At 35.7% G+C, this 17,603-nt stretch overlaps 3 protein-coding genes across 4 annotated transcripts; 1 reads left to right on the plus strand and 2 right to left on the minus strand.

Moving 5' to 3' along the window:
* Nucleotides 1–190: 190 nt before the first annotated feature.
* copb2 (COPI coat complex subunit beta 2) lies at nucleotides 191–9,087 on the minus strand. 2 transcript variants are annotated; one of them, XM_058759931.1, is made up of 22 exons: nucleotides 8,928–9,087; nucleotides 8,072–8,209; nucleotides 7,861–7,947; nucleotides 7,613–7,739; nucleotides 6,961–7,109; nucleotides 6,728–6,874; nucleotides 6,536–6,635; nucleotides 6,279–6,421; nucleotides 5,746–5,945; nucleotides 5,536–5,646; nucleotides 5,348–5,436; nucleotides 5,058–5,164; nucleotides 4,820–4,963; nucleotides 4,360–4,490; nucleotides 3,612–3,819; nucleotides 2,935–3,045; nucleotides 2,541–2,755; nucleotides 2,260–2,352; nucleotides 1,690–1,873; nucleotides 987–1,061; nucleotides 677–856; nucleotides 191–595 (listed from the first exon to the last, which is right to left on the minus strand). In XM_058759931.1, exons 1-22 carry the CDS (start codon nucleotides 8,928–8,930, stop codon nucleotides 500–502), a joined length of 2,838 nt encoding a protein of 945 aa, XP_058615914.1. In that variant the 5' UTR covers nucleotides 8,931–9,087; the 3' UTR covers nucleotides 191–499. The 2 variants fall into 2 exon arrangements, with proteins under 2 accessions (XP_058615914.1, XP_058615907.1); XM_058759924.1 differs by having other exon boundaries at nucleotides 677–859.
* A 607-nt stretch (nucleotides 9,088–9,694) lies between these two features.
* On the minus strand, nucleotides 9,695–12,519 carry rbp2b (retinol binding protein 2b, cellular). The gene is made up of 4 exons (XM_058750012.1): nucleotides 12,369–12,519; nucleotides 11,859–12,037; nucleotides 10,132–10,233; nucleotides 9,695–9,907 (listed from the first exon to the last, which is right to left on the minus strand). The coding sequence occupies exons 1-4, from the start codon at nucleotides 12,439–12,441 to the stop codon at nucleotides 9,854–9,856; spliced, it is 408 nt and encodes a 135-aa protein (XP_058605995.1). The 5' UTR covers nucleotides 12,442–12,519; the 3' UTR covers nucleotides 9,695–9,853.
* A 2,980-nt stretch (nucleotides 12,520–15,499) lies between these two features.
* On the plus strand, nucleotides 15,500–17,603 carry rbp1.2 (retinol binding protein 1, cellular, tandem duplicate 2). The gene is made up of 4 exons (XM_058757763.1): nucleotides 15,500–15,560; nucleotides 15,810–15,988; nucleotides 16,835–16,936; nucleotides 17,492–17,603. The coding sequence occupies exons 1-4, from the start codon at nucleotides 15,500–15,502 to the stop codon at nucleotides 17,549–17,551; spliced, it is 402 nt and encodes a 133-aa protein (XP_058613746.1). The 3' UTR covers nucleotides 17,552–17,603.

Below are 17,603 nucleotides of genomic sequence, written 5' to 3' on the forward strand. Positions count from 1 at the left end.
TTTAAGTCTGAAAAATGTATCAATATTTCATTTTGCAAAGCACATTTCACATTTCATTCAGAAGCCTACTTATTCATTTCAAAATAAAATACCTAATGAATCTCCCTTTTTTAATGTGCATTAATTCAATTTTTTTAATTCTACATTTAACAGAATATAAAAACAAGCAATATTATGACGGGACAAATCATTATAGTAGAGTAGTTATCTTTATTATGAATAATGGCACCATGATTTATCATGGTTGAACACACAAGAATCAACGTATACCTTGATGTACGGGGAAAATGTAAATTGAAGGTCCAGAATGAAGTACAAAAAAAAAAAAATTTTCACCATCAATAAAGCACATTTATCCTTGTCTTTCCATTGGTGGCACGCCCTAAAAGACGTATTTATATTCAGCCCAGTTCACCCCTGACTTCAGCTCTGCAGGTCTAGCAGGAACAAATAAAAAAAGGTTTGGTCGCTTAAACTCGATGCTTTCAGTGCTGAGGGTTTAGTCGTCTAAGAAGTCATCATCCAGATTGACGTCTGAGGTGTCAATGTCATCAAGCTCCATGTTATCCAAATCATCCTCAAGCTCATCGATAACCTTAAAATAAATCAAGCTTGTGAGGATACATCAAGTCTGAGGTTAATATGGTTTTTTTAAGAGTATATTTTGACCAAATACCTTCTGATCTGCTGCTGTTGTCTGGGGAGGCTCTTTCTGTGTCTTCTCCTCAACCTTCTGAGCAGGCTGGGATTCTGCATGACTCACAGTAGGCACTGCTGCAACTACTGGAGCCGAGACGGCTTCCGTCACCGAGGCCAAAACACCCACGTCCTCTGGGGCCTCCTCTGTGTCCTTCACCTGCTGAACATAGACAGGCCAATTGATTAGTTCATGCACAAAGACATATTAGACCACACTGCTGTTCTGGTGTTATTGGCTATAGTGTAATACCATCAACAAAATGAGTGTTTGATAAACAAACACACACCTGCGTGGGAGTGGGGATAATTCCTTTGGGTTCATAACCACTGGCCTCCTCCAGCACATTTCTTTCTTCATTGGGCTACAGAAAGAAAAATGAGAAAAAAAAACAAAAAAACATTGGCTACACAGTCACTTTGATTATAAAGGTGCATTATACACAAATAAAACAGATTTAAATATTAAGCTTTTTTAAAAATTACAAACCAGCAAAATTATTTTAAAAAAAAAAGCATTATAACTGTACTGTTTTTACAATATAGTGCCCCTTTTGGGTGGAATCTGGCCATATTTGCTAGTTTTGATTTGATTGAAAATAATCTGCAAAAGCACTGCTTTGAACCCATACAAGTAAACAGTGAAGGTGATTTTGTAATACAGTGTTGTTTACTCTGGTAATTAAAACTGAAACTATTAAATGTTATTGGCCATTGAAAATGCTAAAATAAAATACAAAAATTAGATGAACATCTTTAAAGGAAATTAGAAACTAACTGAAAAAGAAAAAGTACGGCAATAACTAAAACCAAAATAAAAAATAAATTAATGCTAAATAGAATAAAATAAAAATGACTAAAACTGACTAAAAGTGAACATATAAAAAAAAGATAACTCAAAATATTAATATGAAAATTATATTAATAATAGTAAAATACCACTGAGTGAAGATGAAAAGAGAGAGACGGGGAAAAAAAGATCTGTTTTCTTACCGTGACCAGTGGATAGTCAGAGGCAGGTCTGGTTTGGCCGAGGCAGGTCTCTCTCAGGTACTGCTCTGCTACAAAGGCCTCTCTCAGGCCTGGGAACAAGTTCTCATACTCTGTGGGGTCTGCCAGAGACTCTGCTGCTTTCTGATTCACTTTAGACAAACTCTCTCTCCAAAGCTTCACCACCCTGTGAACACAGATACAGATTTGTAAAGGTAACATTTCATTCTCTGAGAAAAAAAAAAAATCAATGACAAATTCATTTTATTTTAATTTAGAGCATAATTGTCTTAATTTTTATGAGTTTGATCAAATAAGAGTCAAAAAGAGACTCATTTTTAGATATGTCACACTGGAAACTGAAGATCAAGTCAAGTGCATACCGTTGTGGGGGACAGAAATTTAAACAGGGTACTCTGATTGTAAACTTTAAATTAGAATATTGTGCATACTATTTTCTATTCATACTATTTCTTCTAGGAGCATGTTATATGCCCTTCTAAAATAATCCTTCTTTTTACTACAATTTGTGAAAAAAAAAAAAAAAAAACACACTTCACAATGAACACAGACCTGGATACTTGGCTGGGCAGATATGTGCGGGCAAGAAAGGCTGCTTCTGGTAGACGATTTGTCTTGATCAGAAGCTCCAAACAGTTGTCCAGTCTGGCAAGACAAACAAACAATAAAATTGAACTACAGAAACAATCTGTGACTGAAACATGACTTCCTCCAGCAGTGTAGGAATTACTAGTACACTATAAAATGAGAATCCACAAAAGTCAAACATCTGTAGTCAACATTTTTCCATTTTTATTTCAGCTGACAAAGGTTTTTTCTCCTGTGATACTTACTTTCCCTGCAGGAAGTAGGTCATGAAGGCAACATTGTTTTTGCCGTCACGCTCTGCCCCCTCTGCAAGCTTGGCAACCATAGCAGCGTTGCCAGATGCAGTGGCCAGCAGCAGCAGACCTCCATAATCCTGGGCATGATGAAGGCACTCCTGTGCCAAACCAAACTGGCACTTACTGATGGCCAACTCTGCCAACTGCTTCCACTTCTGCTCCGACTACAGAAGAAACATTAGACACCTTCATTATAATAGCTTTCATGCAAAATATTGTACATTACTTTTACCAAAAACTTTTTTTTTTTCACTTCAATAAATGTAAATTTTTTTTTTACAAAAATAAGCAAATGATCTTGGCCACCATTAGGGGGCTGTACCACTAGTGTACACTAACAAACCTCAGCTTCTACTGCTAGCTGATAAGCAATTTTCAGCTCTCCTAACTGCAACGCCAGCTCGAACCGGTGCTCTGGATCAGTGGACACGGCCAGAGCCTGCTGCTTGAAACCCTGCAGGCACACAAACAAAGATCCTTCAGATATCAAGGAATATATACAGAATATCATTCTGATTTACTACACATTTGGCAGCCAATCAGACTATACAAGGTTTCCTTGACACACAATTGCATTAATCTTCAAAAGTACTTTAAAATTTTAACTTGTACATCACAATGCATATTTTGTAATACGTTCGATACATGTGGGTTAAACCCTGTTCACACCAAGGACAAGAACTATGAAGATAACGATATTGGCGTCCACACCAGCGAACAATATCGTCTGTTTATTCTAAGCACACGCGCATCTGCCGCTTTAAATTCTCGAGCTCGTTATAGCAGGATGGAATCTGATTGACTGTCAATGTTTGTATTGTTCATCAGCTGGAAAAAATCATTCTGAATGTGATTCCAACAATATCGTTTCTCTGTGCCTTTATCATTATAGTAGTGGTGTGGACTCTTGCTATTCTTTAATATTGAGAACGATTTTTAGAACTATATCTTTATAGTTATTGGGCTCGATATATTATATTATACAAATCATAGCTTACAGGCAAAAATTTAAAGTCTTACCTGTTTTTCCAGGAAGTGGGCAACTCTGGTCCTCTGTTCTTTCGGGATGGTGGGCAGCACTTTGTCTGCCATGCCAAAGTCTCTGCGCATGACGGCTGTTTGGTACTCCAGGACAGACACCAGAAGAGAGTAACTCACTATGTTCAGCTCCTTATCACCCAGGTATAGACGGTCATCTTTTGGAATGTATCCTAGAAGGTACATGGTTCTAAGGAAAAGAAGTCACTGTTAAGACTAAATAAGTCATAAATAAATGTTTTCTGTGTACATTTACATTATTGTTCAAAAATTTGGGTTAAGTAAAACGAAATTAGTTATTCAGCAAGGGTGAATTAAATTGATAAAGTGACAGTAAAAAATTTGCAATGTTAGAAAAGATTTATACTTCTATTAAATACTCTTCTTTGAATTTTCTATTTATCAAAAAAAATCCATAAACATTAAGCAGCACAGCTGTTTTCAACACTGACAATAAGAGATGTTTCTTAAGCAGCAAATCAGCATATTAGAATCATTTCTGAAAAATCATGTAACACTGAAGACTAATAGCTGCTGAAAATTCAGCTTTGTCATCAAAGGAATAAATTACATTTTAAAATATAGGCCTATTTAAGTTATTTTAAATAATATTTTACGATATTACAGTTTTTACTCTATTTTGTGCAAAAGAGACTCAAAAACATTCTTGAAACTTTGTAACGGTAGTGTGTGGGACTAATACATCTAAAAACATAAACTTTAACTGTACCTGTCCAGGTGAGCAATTGTGACAATCTCTCCTCCAACAAAGTAGTTGAGTCTGTTGACAGAGCTGGTGTAAATGAAACAGTCTCCTACCCACAGACCAGTCTTTACCACTTCTTGGATCTCTCCAAGGACCTGCACACACCAACACACATGATCAGGAGCTCAGACCATGTTTTTCAAATCTTTTAAGTCAATATTAAATCAAAACTGACTTTGAATTGATTTTAATATAAATTCTGGTTGTACTGTAAATTATTTATTCCATTTTTTTTTTTTTACTAATTGTGATTTTTGGCAATTACAAGGATAATTCAGAACAAACAAATAGAAAATGCAAGATGCAAAGGGAATTCAAATTTATTTTCATTATAATTGTATTAAAATGTAACAACTTGCTCTTCCTCTGAAACAACCCTTCATCTGGTTAAACATGACTGTTTTTAGCATTGATGTACACCTACCTCAAAAGCATCTTCAATACCGTCTTCAGTAATCCCCTCATTTGACTCCTGTGATGCGGCCACTTTCTCTGACAGATAGCGCAGGATGAAAAAAGACTCCTCTGTGGCAATGCACACCAGCTCACCGGAGTCTGACCAGAAAATCTGAAAATACATGCAAGATGCAATTGGTCCAGACAGACTAAAAAATGACCCAATCATGCAGACAAAATATTGAGAACTGGAGGAGATGACTCACGTGTTTGGGCTGGATCTCAATGCGGCGAATCAGCTCTGTGTTATCCCAGTCATAGAAAGCCAAGCCATTCACTGATCGGACACCCAGCAAGAAACCACCATAGATGCCTGCAAACACATTTACATAAAACTATAAAATAATAGCGGTTTTACTACATTCAGCATGGAATGTAACTGAATATGCAATATACTATGTGCAAGTACATTTTTTTGTGCTTATTACATTTGCATACAAAATTGTGAATACAGAGATTACTACTGCCCATGATACAAGTGTGTAAAGCAGTTTACCTTCAGCTCCAAAGTCTGGCTTAAAAGATTTTTTCTCCTTAAAATTTTTGAAGATCTTCACCACACTGCTGCTTTCCCGAATCGCGTACCTTAAATTAAAACATCAGTAACATTAATTAACATCGGTATTAAGTGTTTTTGACAGTCATCTCCTACATCCATCTTCTATGTGCTTGTAGAGTACTTACTCGGATGAATCATGGGCCCAGACAAACTCCTGTGCAGATCCAAAGCTCTTATTTCTCAGAGCCATGGCAGTGTAGATGATGTACTCTCCATCTCCACACACCACCACAAACCTAAACACAAAATAAAATTATGTTTACATTCCTAAATTGCAGCAAGGATCAGGCGACATGTAAATGAGCGGCATTTCAGGATAGATGTTTTGGTCCTACCTTCCATTAGGATTGTGCTGGATGGTTTGAGGGTAGATCTCACAGCTGCCCATGTCTTTCACCGCCAGTGGCAGCCTCTCACCATCTTTGATCTCAGCATCACCCATGGCTTTGAGGTTAGCCTGCTGAATCTCTGAGTGCTTGGCCCAAATGATTTTTCCATTGGCGTCCATTGACATGGCTGGCTCCTCACGACCGAGCTAAAGCACAAATAAAAAGCGGTTAACTTACAGAGAACTCTCCACATGAGATATAACATTATATAAAGCGTCACGTAAATCTATCGATATATACACTACTGTTCGAAAGCAGAAAACGGGTGAACAACATTTATTTGAAATATAAATCTTTTGTAACATTATCTATCCTCTACCCTCCTCCGACCCCCTGCTGAGAGCACTGGCCCTGGAGCAACATGATGGCTCTCTTGTTGCAGGGACTGAACTTTCCAATTACCAGCCCGGAGGTTCAGCCAATATGTTACACCACTGACAGGAAACAGCATGGTGTTACTTCTGAATTATTTTTAGTACCTTGATAATGATGCTGCCTTCATCATAGCCCAATGCCACATTGTTGGAGCCACGCAAGCCAGACACGCACCACACCCGTTCCATACCATAGTTCAGGGTGCTCTCTAGACGATAAGTGCTGGAGTGCCAGATACGAACCGTACCTGAATAACAAAACAAAGACAGTTACATTTGCATCAGGAATGAGGTAGTGTAGTTTTATAAAAGTGATCATTAAAAGATCAATAACATTTTAATGAAGACGTGTCACAACTCACCGTCCTCTGATCCAGTGATGATGATTGGCAGCTCTGGGTGGAAGTTTACGCAGGACACATTCTGAGCATGACCCTCGAGCGTCTGCACACATGTCTTATTCTAAAGAGAGAGGTACACAGAACAGAAGTAAAGAAACAGCTATCAGTGACTTGCTGCATTAAGCAGATAAATATTTGCAACATCATTCATACCTGATAGTCCCAAATCTTGACCAGTCTGTCATCAGCTCCAGATATGAGGTAAGGTTTATCTCCTCCACTGTAATAATCAATGCAGTTCACCCCCTTATCATGGCCCTCCAGAGTGAAGTTAGGAGAGGAAGAGCCCAACTGCCAAACCTGAAACAAAACACAGAGGAAATTATAGGTGAAATGTCACAAGCCAGAGTCAAACTTGCTCTATCCACGCAAGTGTTCAAATGTACCTTGATGGTTCTGTCCAACGATGCACTCGCAAACTGGTTGTTGTCTTTGGGGTTGATGACAATCTGCATGACGTAGTGTGTGTGGCCCTCAAACACCTGACTGCAGGACCATTTCTTCTCCCAGTCCCAGAGCTTTATCAACATGTCATCTAAACATACACAGATCCAATGAGTGTTAAACAAAAAAATGTACATAAACACACCTCAGTTTAAATGTTTGGGGTTGGTGCCATTTTTTTTTTTAAATAAGTCTCTTATCCTCACCAAGGTTGCATTTATTTAATCAAAAAGAGGAACATTGTGAAATATTCTTATGCTTTAAAATAACATTTTCTAGTTTAATATATTACAAAAATGGCAAATTAGATTTTTCAGTAGCCATTACTCCAGTCTTCAGTTTCTGATATACTGATGATGAAAAAAACAACAACAAAAAACAGCATTTATTGGAAATAGAAAACTTTTGTAAAGCTATACAAGTCTTTACTGCCAACTTTGATAATTGAATGCATCCTTGATGAACAAAAGTAATACTTTCTTAAAAAATCTTACTGACCCAAGAAATGGCAGTGTAATATGTTATACACAGTGATTTATGCATATATGTATATGTGCAATATAAATACTTGATGCAAATTTAATCTGTACATACCACTGCTTGTGAGGATGTAGGGCTGGGTGGGATGAACAGCGATGCAGCGAATGTAATCTGAATGGGCCTCAAACATGTGTACTCGCTCTAGTGTGTTATAGTTGAAAACTCGAATTTGCATGTCATCCTACAAAAAAGAGAGGAAATTTATTAAAAGTTCCATATTTATCTATTATATATTACACATTTATTTAATAGCTATTATATAATAGTGCATATTATCATTATTATTCACGGAAAATACTTACAGCACCAGTAATGACCCAATTTTTCCTGGCAACAAACTTGGCGGCTCTTACTGGAAGGTCACATACTTCAAAAGTCTTAACCAGAGTCTATGAAAGATCAATATTAGACATTATTAGACAAACATGCAACACACACTGCTGTATCCCAAATGCTAAATGTTCAGATGGTAATACACTGGAAATGCTGAAACACATAAGGTCTGCTGGTCACCTGTGTTTCATGGTTCCACACACAGACACTGCCATTGTACAGACTGGCCAGCATCCATGGCTCGGACGGATGAAGGTCTACGCTTTTGACACGGTCAGATCGAGCCGTGAGTTTGCGCTTGATGTCCAGCCTCAGAGGCTTGAAGAGAAGAAGCAAAATCACTATTACTCTTACACACAAGTTGATATTAATCAGCACCCATTCTCTTTGGTTAGCAGCAGAAAATAGTGTACACTGCAGTAAGTACAGTAGTAACGCCAATAGTCAACACAAAAAGCACAAAATTTCTCTTTTTTTAAGAACAGAAAGCAGTGACATTCAACCTTGACTGTTTTTCCCCACAAGTAAACAAAAAAAAGCTACTTGTCACTCAGTTAAAAGTCCGATATTGTAGCAGCAGCTAACTTTTCAGCAGTTAATAAGCAACAAAATTACAACAAAGCAGGCCTCTTCCAGATAATGTCAGGAATTACCATTTTACTGAACAGAATATATATACATACAGCAGCACATTTCTACAGTGCTTATTAACAAGTACTGAATGTTAAAGTCACATTCATATTATCAGCTGTTAGCCAGAACACAATATTTCACTTCATAACAACATTTAAGTGAGCAATGAAGTTATAATATATGTAAGTGTAAGGCTTTAAATGCACGTATTAACTATAAAAATAAGAGTAAAAATGAATAAACAATTCACAGACTGACTGAATGATAAAGTTGTCTATGTGGCCACTCCAAGGGCCTTCGAGGCTAACAGCGCAAGCTAACGTTACTCAAAGCGTATTTTTTCTCAGTGTCTGCGAACCAGGTCTAATATTGCCCATAACATGGATACTTATGTCACACTTACCATGTTTGTGTTTGGTGGTTTTGGTCTCCTTCACCTGTAGTATTTTATATCATCCACCGAGCGTCTGATGTGTTTCTCGGCTGCAGCTTCGTGCACGGCAGGCAAATGTGACGTGGAACTTCCTCAAAGCCCGTGCGCTTGACGTCGGAAGCGTTGACGTGACACTCGGACGGCTTCGGAGTGCTTCGGATAATTTCGGCTAAACTCGGCTTTTTGAGGGTTGCTTGCGGTTAGTTTGAGCTTAACCCTTTCTTGTAAAGCCAAAAATGGCCAATTCAGTGTGCTTATGATGAATTACACGTCAAAAATACAGTGCTAATGTTTAAAACATTCAGATATGATAAATATCACGTATAAAACGTAACAGGAGATCAGGGCTAGTCGTCACTCAAGGAATCTGTTACAATGGCTACATCTCAGTGGGCTAAGTATAGTTCCTATAATTACTATAATTATTAAAGTAATAGTTAGATAATAAGCTACCTATTATAATGAAGTCAATTAATTAACAAGTTTGATTGTTTAGATATATGTCTCTTACATTGCTAGAATGGAGTGGATCTTTAAATAGTCCTTAGGTAAAACTATTTTTAGCTCATTATGGTGAAATGAACTTAGTTATAGCTCTATATTGTTGTATTGTCTAAGTTACCAAAGAAAATATAAATCATGTATATCATCAATTAATAGCCTATGTATTTTTTAAAAATGTGTGGTTTATGAGTGCGTGTGAAAAAGGGAGAGAGAAAACAAATTACACGTTTGACTGAGTAACATTCACAATAAATTATGATCTCATTATCTTTATTTAGACACAAGGAAATACATTTTCCTACAGAAGTGTTGAAAGTGTTAATCGGGATAATACACAGCTTGATTTTGACAGATGTGATAGTTGAACAACATGAACTGAATCATATGACAAATCAGTCTTTTCTTTTGTACACTTGCTGGCACACAGCGTCCTCACATGTCAGCTCCTGTGAAATGATCATGAGGTTAAAACGAATCCATTGTGAGTAGGCAGCAAATCAGGAATTGTGCAGAAACAAATTGTAAAAGAAATTTATAAGCTGTAATACTTTTATCATTAATTTTTTTAATTAGAAATTAAAAAAATTAAAATAAATTATATTTCTAAAAATGAATGTTGATTCTAATCTTAATCAGGTTATTATTATCCATAGAATGACCGAATGCTCACCAGATAAAGTTTGTCACGTTCTATCCAGTGTTTCCATCCCCGGTTGGCTTTCTCACCTTTCTGGATGGCCACCAATTTGTCCCCTTCCCAGGTCACCAGAGACTGTGTATATGTAAAAAAAAAAGAAAAGAAAAACACAATATTAGGGGTGACCCTGAATAGTCGACGATTCGATGCTTCGATTCGAGGAGCCTGATTCGACTCCCAATCTCACAGTCGAATATTCGCGGGGTGTTATGATCATGCCATTTTGGCTATATGGGGGTGCTCAATGTCTGATTTCACATCGAACTACCGGTTTTCTCCCAATAAGTTAATATATAGCCTATTATGATAATGCTGTAAATAAGAATCTGAAAAGAAAAACAGCTTTTGATAAATATTTTAACGTGCGTGAATAAATCCAACCACCCCTATTATAGATTTAAGTTTCACTTTCCATAATCCGTGACCGACAGAGAAGCATTTTGGCGGCAATTTTAAAACTTTAACAAGACTCAAATTGACACAGGCAGAGTGAAAGACTGGATTTTTTTCGATCAGGTAGGATACAAGTGATTTCAAAACATTTCAGCCGGTTTATATATATCGTGTATATTATTTATCTCGTATAAGAGTTACCTGCAGTAAAGCGCTTCATTGTATGGTGATTATCTCTTCAGCGCGAGCAGGACAAACAACTATGCAGAATATTAATGACTATGACTGGGACTGTCATATACACAGTTCCTGTGTTTCTGCACGTTGTTGCGTGAAGAACGCGTCCACAAAAGGAGTTCAGAGCCACGCAGACACGTTCATGCATCGGGACGTTTTGTGCAGATAGCCTATAAGTTGTTATATTAACGTTATGTTGTATAAATAATGAAGCCTATTCTATATGAGATAAATGAGTTAAATCCCATTGATTAAAAACCTGCTATCAAATGCTTCATTCTACTTGTCATTCAGCGCCCGCAGCTCAAAACAGAAATGCAGAACATTAATAACTGTCATATACATAACGTTATAATGAGAGCACTATTGTAAAAAATGTTGTGAATTCTTGGGGTTCGCTGACGTTTGATGTTAAACTATCTTTTAATCAAAGCATAAAACATTATTCACTCCGTTTGTATCTGCGAGGCGTCCATTAGGCTACACATTTTCCCTGTGTATTAACGTCAGTATTTATGACTGTCGAATGTCTGACTTGACTCTTGGTAATGCATTTTGCCCCGCCCCCAAACATATGATTCGACTATCAGTCGACTATCATCAAGATTCGAAAATTCCGATTCGACTATGAAAATCCTTAGTCGGGGACACCCCAAATATATATATATATATATACCACTAATGTTATGATTTATTTTTATATGTTTACTATTTGTTTAATAAACAGATTTTTTGATCATTATATATCATCATATAAAAAAACATTTTCATTGAGGAGAGCTACAGTATTAGCTTTATTGTACTCTATCATTGACAGATAACACTGCTTATATAAAATAAAGCTGTATTCAGATGAAAAAGAAAAAGAAAAAGAAAAAAAGAAAGACCTTCAAAGCATTTTGTCCCTCTGGGCAAAAGTTGAAGCCTGTGCTGTATTTGTTTTACCGTAGGTTCATCACTGAACAAACTTACTGAGATCATGGCCAACAGGCCAACACTGGAGTAACTACAAGTTAAATAACATTGTCATTAGAAGAATATCACTGCTATTAAATATATGTATAGTTCACCTTTAGCATCCTGTTGTCAAATCCCTTAGTAAATTCTTCCTTCTCAACTCCAACAGTGAAGCTCAGCTCATAGCTCTTGAAGGCACTCTGTGTCTTAATCACAAAGTTGTCCCCATCCTGGATAAAGGTCTTTATTGGAGTAAGGTGGACTGCAATCTTGCGGATGGCAAAGTCAATGTCTACGAGAGTAAATATTTGTTACTTGGCACACTCTCAGAAATAAAGGTTCAAAAGCTGTCACTGGGGCGGTACCTTTTCAAAGGGTCCATTTTGGTACCTTAAAGGTACATATTAGTACTTAAAGTGTACATATTTGAACCTAATAGGTACAAAAGTGTACCTTTTGAAAAGGTACCGCCCCAGTGACAGCTTTTGTACCTTTATTTCTGAGAGTGCATGGTCTTTTCCATGATATAAACTATATCATATTTTAATATCATAATAAAACAATCCAAATTATTTTATTTCTACTCTGATGACTTATGAAACCAGACAACTGATCAGGCTTACCCAGCGCTTTAAGGTAATTTTCAAGGTTTTCGCTCGACTCCAGCTCCCATTTTCCAGTGAAATCCACAGGCATAGTTGTACGATGAGTGTTGCCTGGTCAAGTGAGGAGGTGCACCAAAGCTTTTATACTCAGTTGTTCATTCACAATGAGGGGAAAGGGCAGAGTAATGATAAGAGAGATCTATGACCTAACGGGAGAGGAGAGAGAACCTTTACCTGCTAAAAAAAAAAAAAAAAAAAAAAGACTAGATCAATACATCCATAAGCACTTACACTGTAAAAAGGATCAAGTGTAATAACAACGGGCCACAGACACTTTGAAGGTTTTCCTTTTACTGGTATTAGCTCCTGTTATGTTTAGTTCATAAGTTCTTGTTCTTACAGTTTCTTACAGTAATTGGCTCACTATTTAGTCTTGAGTTCAAGATTCCCTTGTGCACACCGCGATATTTGAAAGAAAACGTTTTGTTATATATGAGAAATTGTGTTATTCTGAACTCCTTAAAAACATGTTGTAGTGCACTATAAACCTTATCAGCACAATCTTTGCAGTATAAGAATCTGGATGAAAATATGTTCTTGTATAAATTAGATTTTGCAATGATCAAGTTTGTAATATTTTACCCAATGCCACGGTATTAACTGCTTTACTTTTTGCGCTGCTACTGGTCATCATATGTTGTAGCTGTTTGTTTGAATGAAGCAAGAAAAATGTCTTCTTATTAACAATGTTAAAAAAAAAAAAAAAGGTGGTACTGCTTTTTTGGAACTGTGATGGATTTCTTTCAGGATTGAATTTAAGAACAGCATTTATTAACATTTTATGTAACATTATACATTTGATCACCTTTGATCAATGTATTATGTCTTTTCTAAATGAAAGTATTAATTTCTTTAAAAAAATCAAATAAAAAAACTTTTAAATGGTCATGTTTTTTTTAATTCTCTTGTTTTAGAAGGATCAGTGGGGAGAGTCGTTTCAATACAAATGTCTATATTAGCCTATAAAAGTGTAAAACTAAATTACCAGAACTTAATTAGTACCTACAGAGAGATGTCTGTGAATTATTGCTCATCTCTGTTCATTATGACTTTGGAAACAGTCAGTTTTGAAGTGATAATTGGCATAGTGCATAAACAATATTATAAATCTATCACGCACTGAGATGCTGCTGCCAGAAAAGGGGGCGAGTAGGTGGGAGGTTATACAACGTCATTGTATTTGATCTTCATTTCTGTGATCAGAGAAATTCTGAATTTTATTGTTAAGCATGGAAGACAAGATAAGTAGCAAAGAAATATGTCAAGAAGAACAAGGGACCATTTCCAGCGTTTGATGTTCAGAAGATCAGAATGCCCAAAGGCTACACTTTATTCTGTCACCACTGTTCCAGCACTTTGTGTGTATTTATGAGTCATACTTTATATTGAATGTTCCTTCCAGTGTGTCATAAAACAGGCCAGTGAGAAAGTAGGACGAGTATGTGAGTACAGAGAAAGAATATTTTGATATTAGTTTTTAGCATATGGCAGGCCTTTCTCTATTTTAATTACAGGAAGGGAAAATATATAGATTCAAACTCAAATTGCCCATAACGAAAAAAACAAACAAAAAAACAATGTTTTGGAAAAAATTGACATGGATCTTTCCATACAAGTGGCCTTGTCTGTCAATTTGTCTGTCTGTCTGTCAAAAAAATTAAATAAATAATAAAAAAAGTATGTCATGTCATGATTTATTACTTAAATAGTCGTCCAAATACAGTACTGTTCAAAATTTTGAAGTCAGTAAGATTTTCGATTGATTGGTCTTTTGAAAGAAATGAATATTTGAAAGAAGAAATGTATAACTATTTTCAGATTTCAAATATGTGCTTTTTTTATTAATATTTTTTTTTATTAATCAAACAACACTAAAACAATATACTTCAAAGTTTTTACAAAAAATATTAAGCACATTAAATATTTAGGTAACACTTTACAATAAGGTTCATTAAATAACATTAGATAACAACATTAGTTAACATGAACAAAGAATGAACAATACTTCTGTAGCATTTATTAATTTTAGTTAATGTTAATTTCAGCATTTACTAATGCATTATTAAAACCACGAGTTGTGCTTTTTAACATTAGTTAATGCACTGTGAACTAACATGAACTAACAATGAACAACTCTATTTTTATTAACTAACATTAACAAAGATTAATAAATAGTGTAATAAATGTATTGTTCATTGTTTGTTCATATTAGTTAATGCATTAACTAATGTTAACAAATGACACCTTATTGTAAAGTGTTACCAATATTTATTTATAATAATAAGAAATGTTTCTTGAGTGGAAAATCAGCTTTTCTGAACGATCATGGCTTCTGAAAATTCAGCTTAGGCCAACACAGGAATAAATTACATTGGACAAATAATTACAAACAGCAACTTTAAAATGTAGTTTTATTTCACAATATTACTACTACCCCCATTTGTGACTGGTTTGGTTGGCAAAGGCACTCTCTTGTGTTTTGTGGAAGATGGAATAAGCCAAGATCCAAAAAGAAACATCTCAAGAATAGCTCATCATGACAGTTCTGTATCTTTTATTCTACATTTCACTGTAAACACTTCAGAGTAATTTATAGTCAGGAAGACGTCTCAAGACTGGCCTCATTGCTGACAGGTCTTCACCTCCTGTTTGTGCAGTGAACATTTCTCTGTCTCTCTCTCTCTGAAGTCTGTAGGCATGAATGAGAAGCTGTTTGTCAGCGTTGTGAGTGTTGCTTTGACTGACTGTTGTGCTGTTGACAGACTGAGAATCAAAACAATTACAAACTGACACATCTGTCTGTTCACACGCTTTGACTGACATGAGTTCATGAGATGGATCATGCATTGCAATTCACTCCCGACGACAGAGCTCCTGTCCAAAAAAAATAAAATAAAATAAAAAGAGAGAAAAAATCCACAGCAGAAGTTCTACCACATGTGTAAATGCTCTTTGAGATAATCCAAAGGCCCTAATTGGCTTTAGGATTACAACGTGCCCTGCGATTTGAGACGCCGCGCTGCACCTTGATGTTCAAACATTAGAAATAGGACAAACGCAAAAAAGAAGCAAATATGTCTCCCGTAGACATGAATGGATATTGGAAAATGACAAGTAATGAAAACTTTGATGAATACATGGAAGCACTAGGTAGGCTGATACTGCATTTTCCATTTATTTATTCATTATACTGCTGTGAGATTAATTTTCTATGCTGAACAAGGTATGTGAGATGTTACCAAATATATTCTGCTGGAAACAGTCAGAGTAAGAGAAATACATGTCTGCATTTGTACTCAAGAGATACGTTTTAGTACCTTTGGCAGACCTGATTCTATTATGTGAAAAGAAAATGGGTTCATTTACCATATACGAATTTCATATGTATTCAACTTACAGATGTGAATATTGTCATCAGAAAAATTGCCAGCTATCTCATCTTGGATAAGGAGATTGTTCAGAACGGTGATCATTTTATTATCAAGACTCTCACCACCTTTAGGAACTACCATATGGAGTTTGATGTTGGAAAGGAGTTTGAGGAGGATTTGGTTGGTGTAGATGATAGGAAATGTATGGTAAGTGACTTCCTTATTTATAAGCTTAAAGTGCAATGGATCAGAAATATAAGATCAGAAATGCTTTTAAATGGAAAACTAATCTGAACTGCTTTTCCAAGGTTACTGTGGTGGATGAGTCAGTAAATAGGATTAGATTGAGATTTACATACAATGACCTATTGAATCTTAAATCCATGAGGGTTTCGGGATAATGCTGCAAACACCTGGTGCTCGCGAACTTTAGGTCAACTCGCATACACAGTAAAATAATATTTTCAAAGTTGTTTATAAAGATAATTGGAGTTTGTTATACAAGAAAATACCATTTGAGTTTTTCTTCTTCAAAATTTTGTTTAATTCAGTGTGTTACTTACAATTTCTTTGTAATTAATTGTAAAATTAGCTGAGGATTGTTTTAAAGTAAATCCATTTAGAAATGCTGTTTGTGTTCAATATTTAATAAGACCTTTATCGGAGTTAAATGTTGTCAAAAATTTATTTATTTTTCTATTCACTCTTTTTTTCAATGCAGAAGCAAGCTATTTCCTGTGAATGTGTGGGACTTCTGATTCATTAGCTACTATAGGTGAATAACAAGAATAAAAATGTGCACTAAACAGTAAAATTTGAGCTACAAACCATAGTAAATTTAAATAATACTAATAATGTACAGCTAAAATAACTGGAAGTGACTGACACCGGAAGCCTTGCACATTCAAGTTAAAAATGGAAATACCCAATCTTACATTTAAAAGTGTTTTGTTTTTGGTAAATTGTACACAATTTATTCTCTATTCTCTGTTTATGGTCAGTCAATTCCAGCTTCATATTTTACATCAGTGTGTATTTGTCCTTGTTTTGTAGACCACGGTAAACTGGGAGGGAGACAAACTGGTGTGTGTACAGAAAGGAGAAAAGGATGGAAGGGGCTGGACTCAGTGGGTGAAAGGGGATGAGTTACATGTGGTAAGTTTGTATAAGGACACGGTTCATACGAGGACATGCTCTGTTGTATTATGAAAGTTCACACTTGACTGCGTCTTGTTGTTAGTGTAGTCAACAGTGTAATTAATGAGATAGCATCATTACCACAGCAGTCACGCATTACAATAACAAGTGTATTTAAAAGGTGTATACACTGAAATCCATTTAGTGACTTTATTATACAACGGCCTGGAATACTTCATTTATTGCTCAACATTCTGTGTTTAAATATTTGTGCATAATAGCTGCTAAACTGCATGAATGACTGTTACCTAAAAACTTTTACACTACCATTCAAATGCTCAGTCTGTAAATGCTTTTAAAAGAAGTCTCAGCAAAAATAACAAAAACATTAATGTTGTGGGAAAAAAACAGTAGTATAACAAATTAATATTCCATGTCCATGATGTTATAAGAAGTATTCAAAAAAGAGGACAATGTACATTTAGCCGCTTAGCTTTTTAATTTTTTATTGTATTTAAAAGTACATTTATGCTATTGTTATTATTGTTATTTTTTATTTTTTTATTTTTACAGGAAATGCGAGTCTGTGGAGTGGTGTGTAAACAGGTTTTTAAGAAACAAGTTCTCGACTAATGTGCCTTGAACCACAAGTACTCTGCTGTGAATAAAAGTGAACATTTCTGCC

Source organism: Onychostoma macrolepis, chromosome 02 (genome assembly GCF_012432095.1).
Source record: "Onychostoma macrolepis isolate SWU-2019 chromosome 02, ASM1243209v1, whole genome shotgun sequence".
NCBI classification, from domain to species: Eukaryota; Metazoa; Chordata; class Actinopteri; order Cypriniformes; family Cyprinidae; genus Onychostoma; species Onychostoma macrolepis.

Bases quoted from the DNA above. Each gene is read 5' to 3' on its own strand.
- rbp1.2 (XM_058757763.1), top strand. From the start codon at position 15,500: ATGAATGGATATTGGAAAATGACAAGTAATGAAAACTTTGATGAATAC. The intron at 15,561-15,809 runs GTAGGCTGATAC...TTCAACTTACAG, and splicing joins TGAATACATGGAAGCACTAG to ATGTGAATATTGTCATCAGA. The intron at 16,937-17,491 runs GTAAGTTTGTAT...TTATTTTTACAG, and splicing joins AAGGGGATGAGTTACATGTG to GAAATGCGAGTCTGTGGAGT.
- copb2 (XM_058759924.1), bottom strand. The intron at 7,110-7,612 runs GTATGTACAGAT...GTGTATGTTTAG, and splicing joins CTACATCCTCACAAGCAGTG to ATGACATGTTGATAAAGCTC. The intron at 5,946-6,278 runs GTACTAAAAATA...TTTGTGCTTTAG, and splicing joins AAGGCAGCATCATTATCAAG to CTCGGTCGTGAGGAGCCAGC.
- rbp2b (XM_058750012.1), bottom strand. From the start codon at position 12,441: ATGCCTGTGGATTTCACTGGAAAATGGGAGCTGGAGTCGAGCGAAAAC. The intron at 10,234-11,858 runs GTGAACTATACA...ACATATACACAG, and splicing joins TTGACAACAGGATGCTAAAG to TCTCTGGTGACCTGGGAAGG. The intron at 9,908-10,131 runs GTGAGCATTCGG...ATCATTTCACAG, and splicing joins AACGTGACAAACTTTATCTG to GAGCTGACATGTGAGGACGC.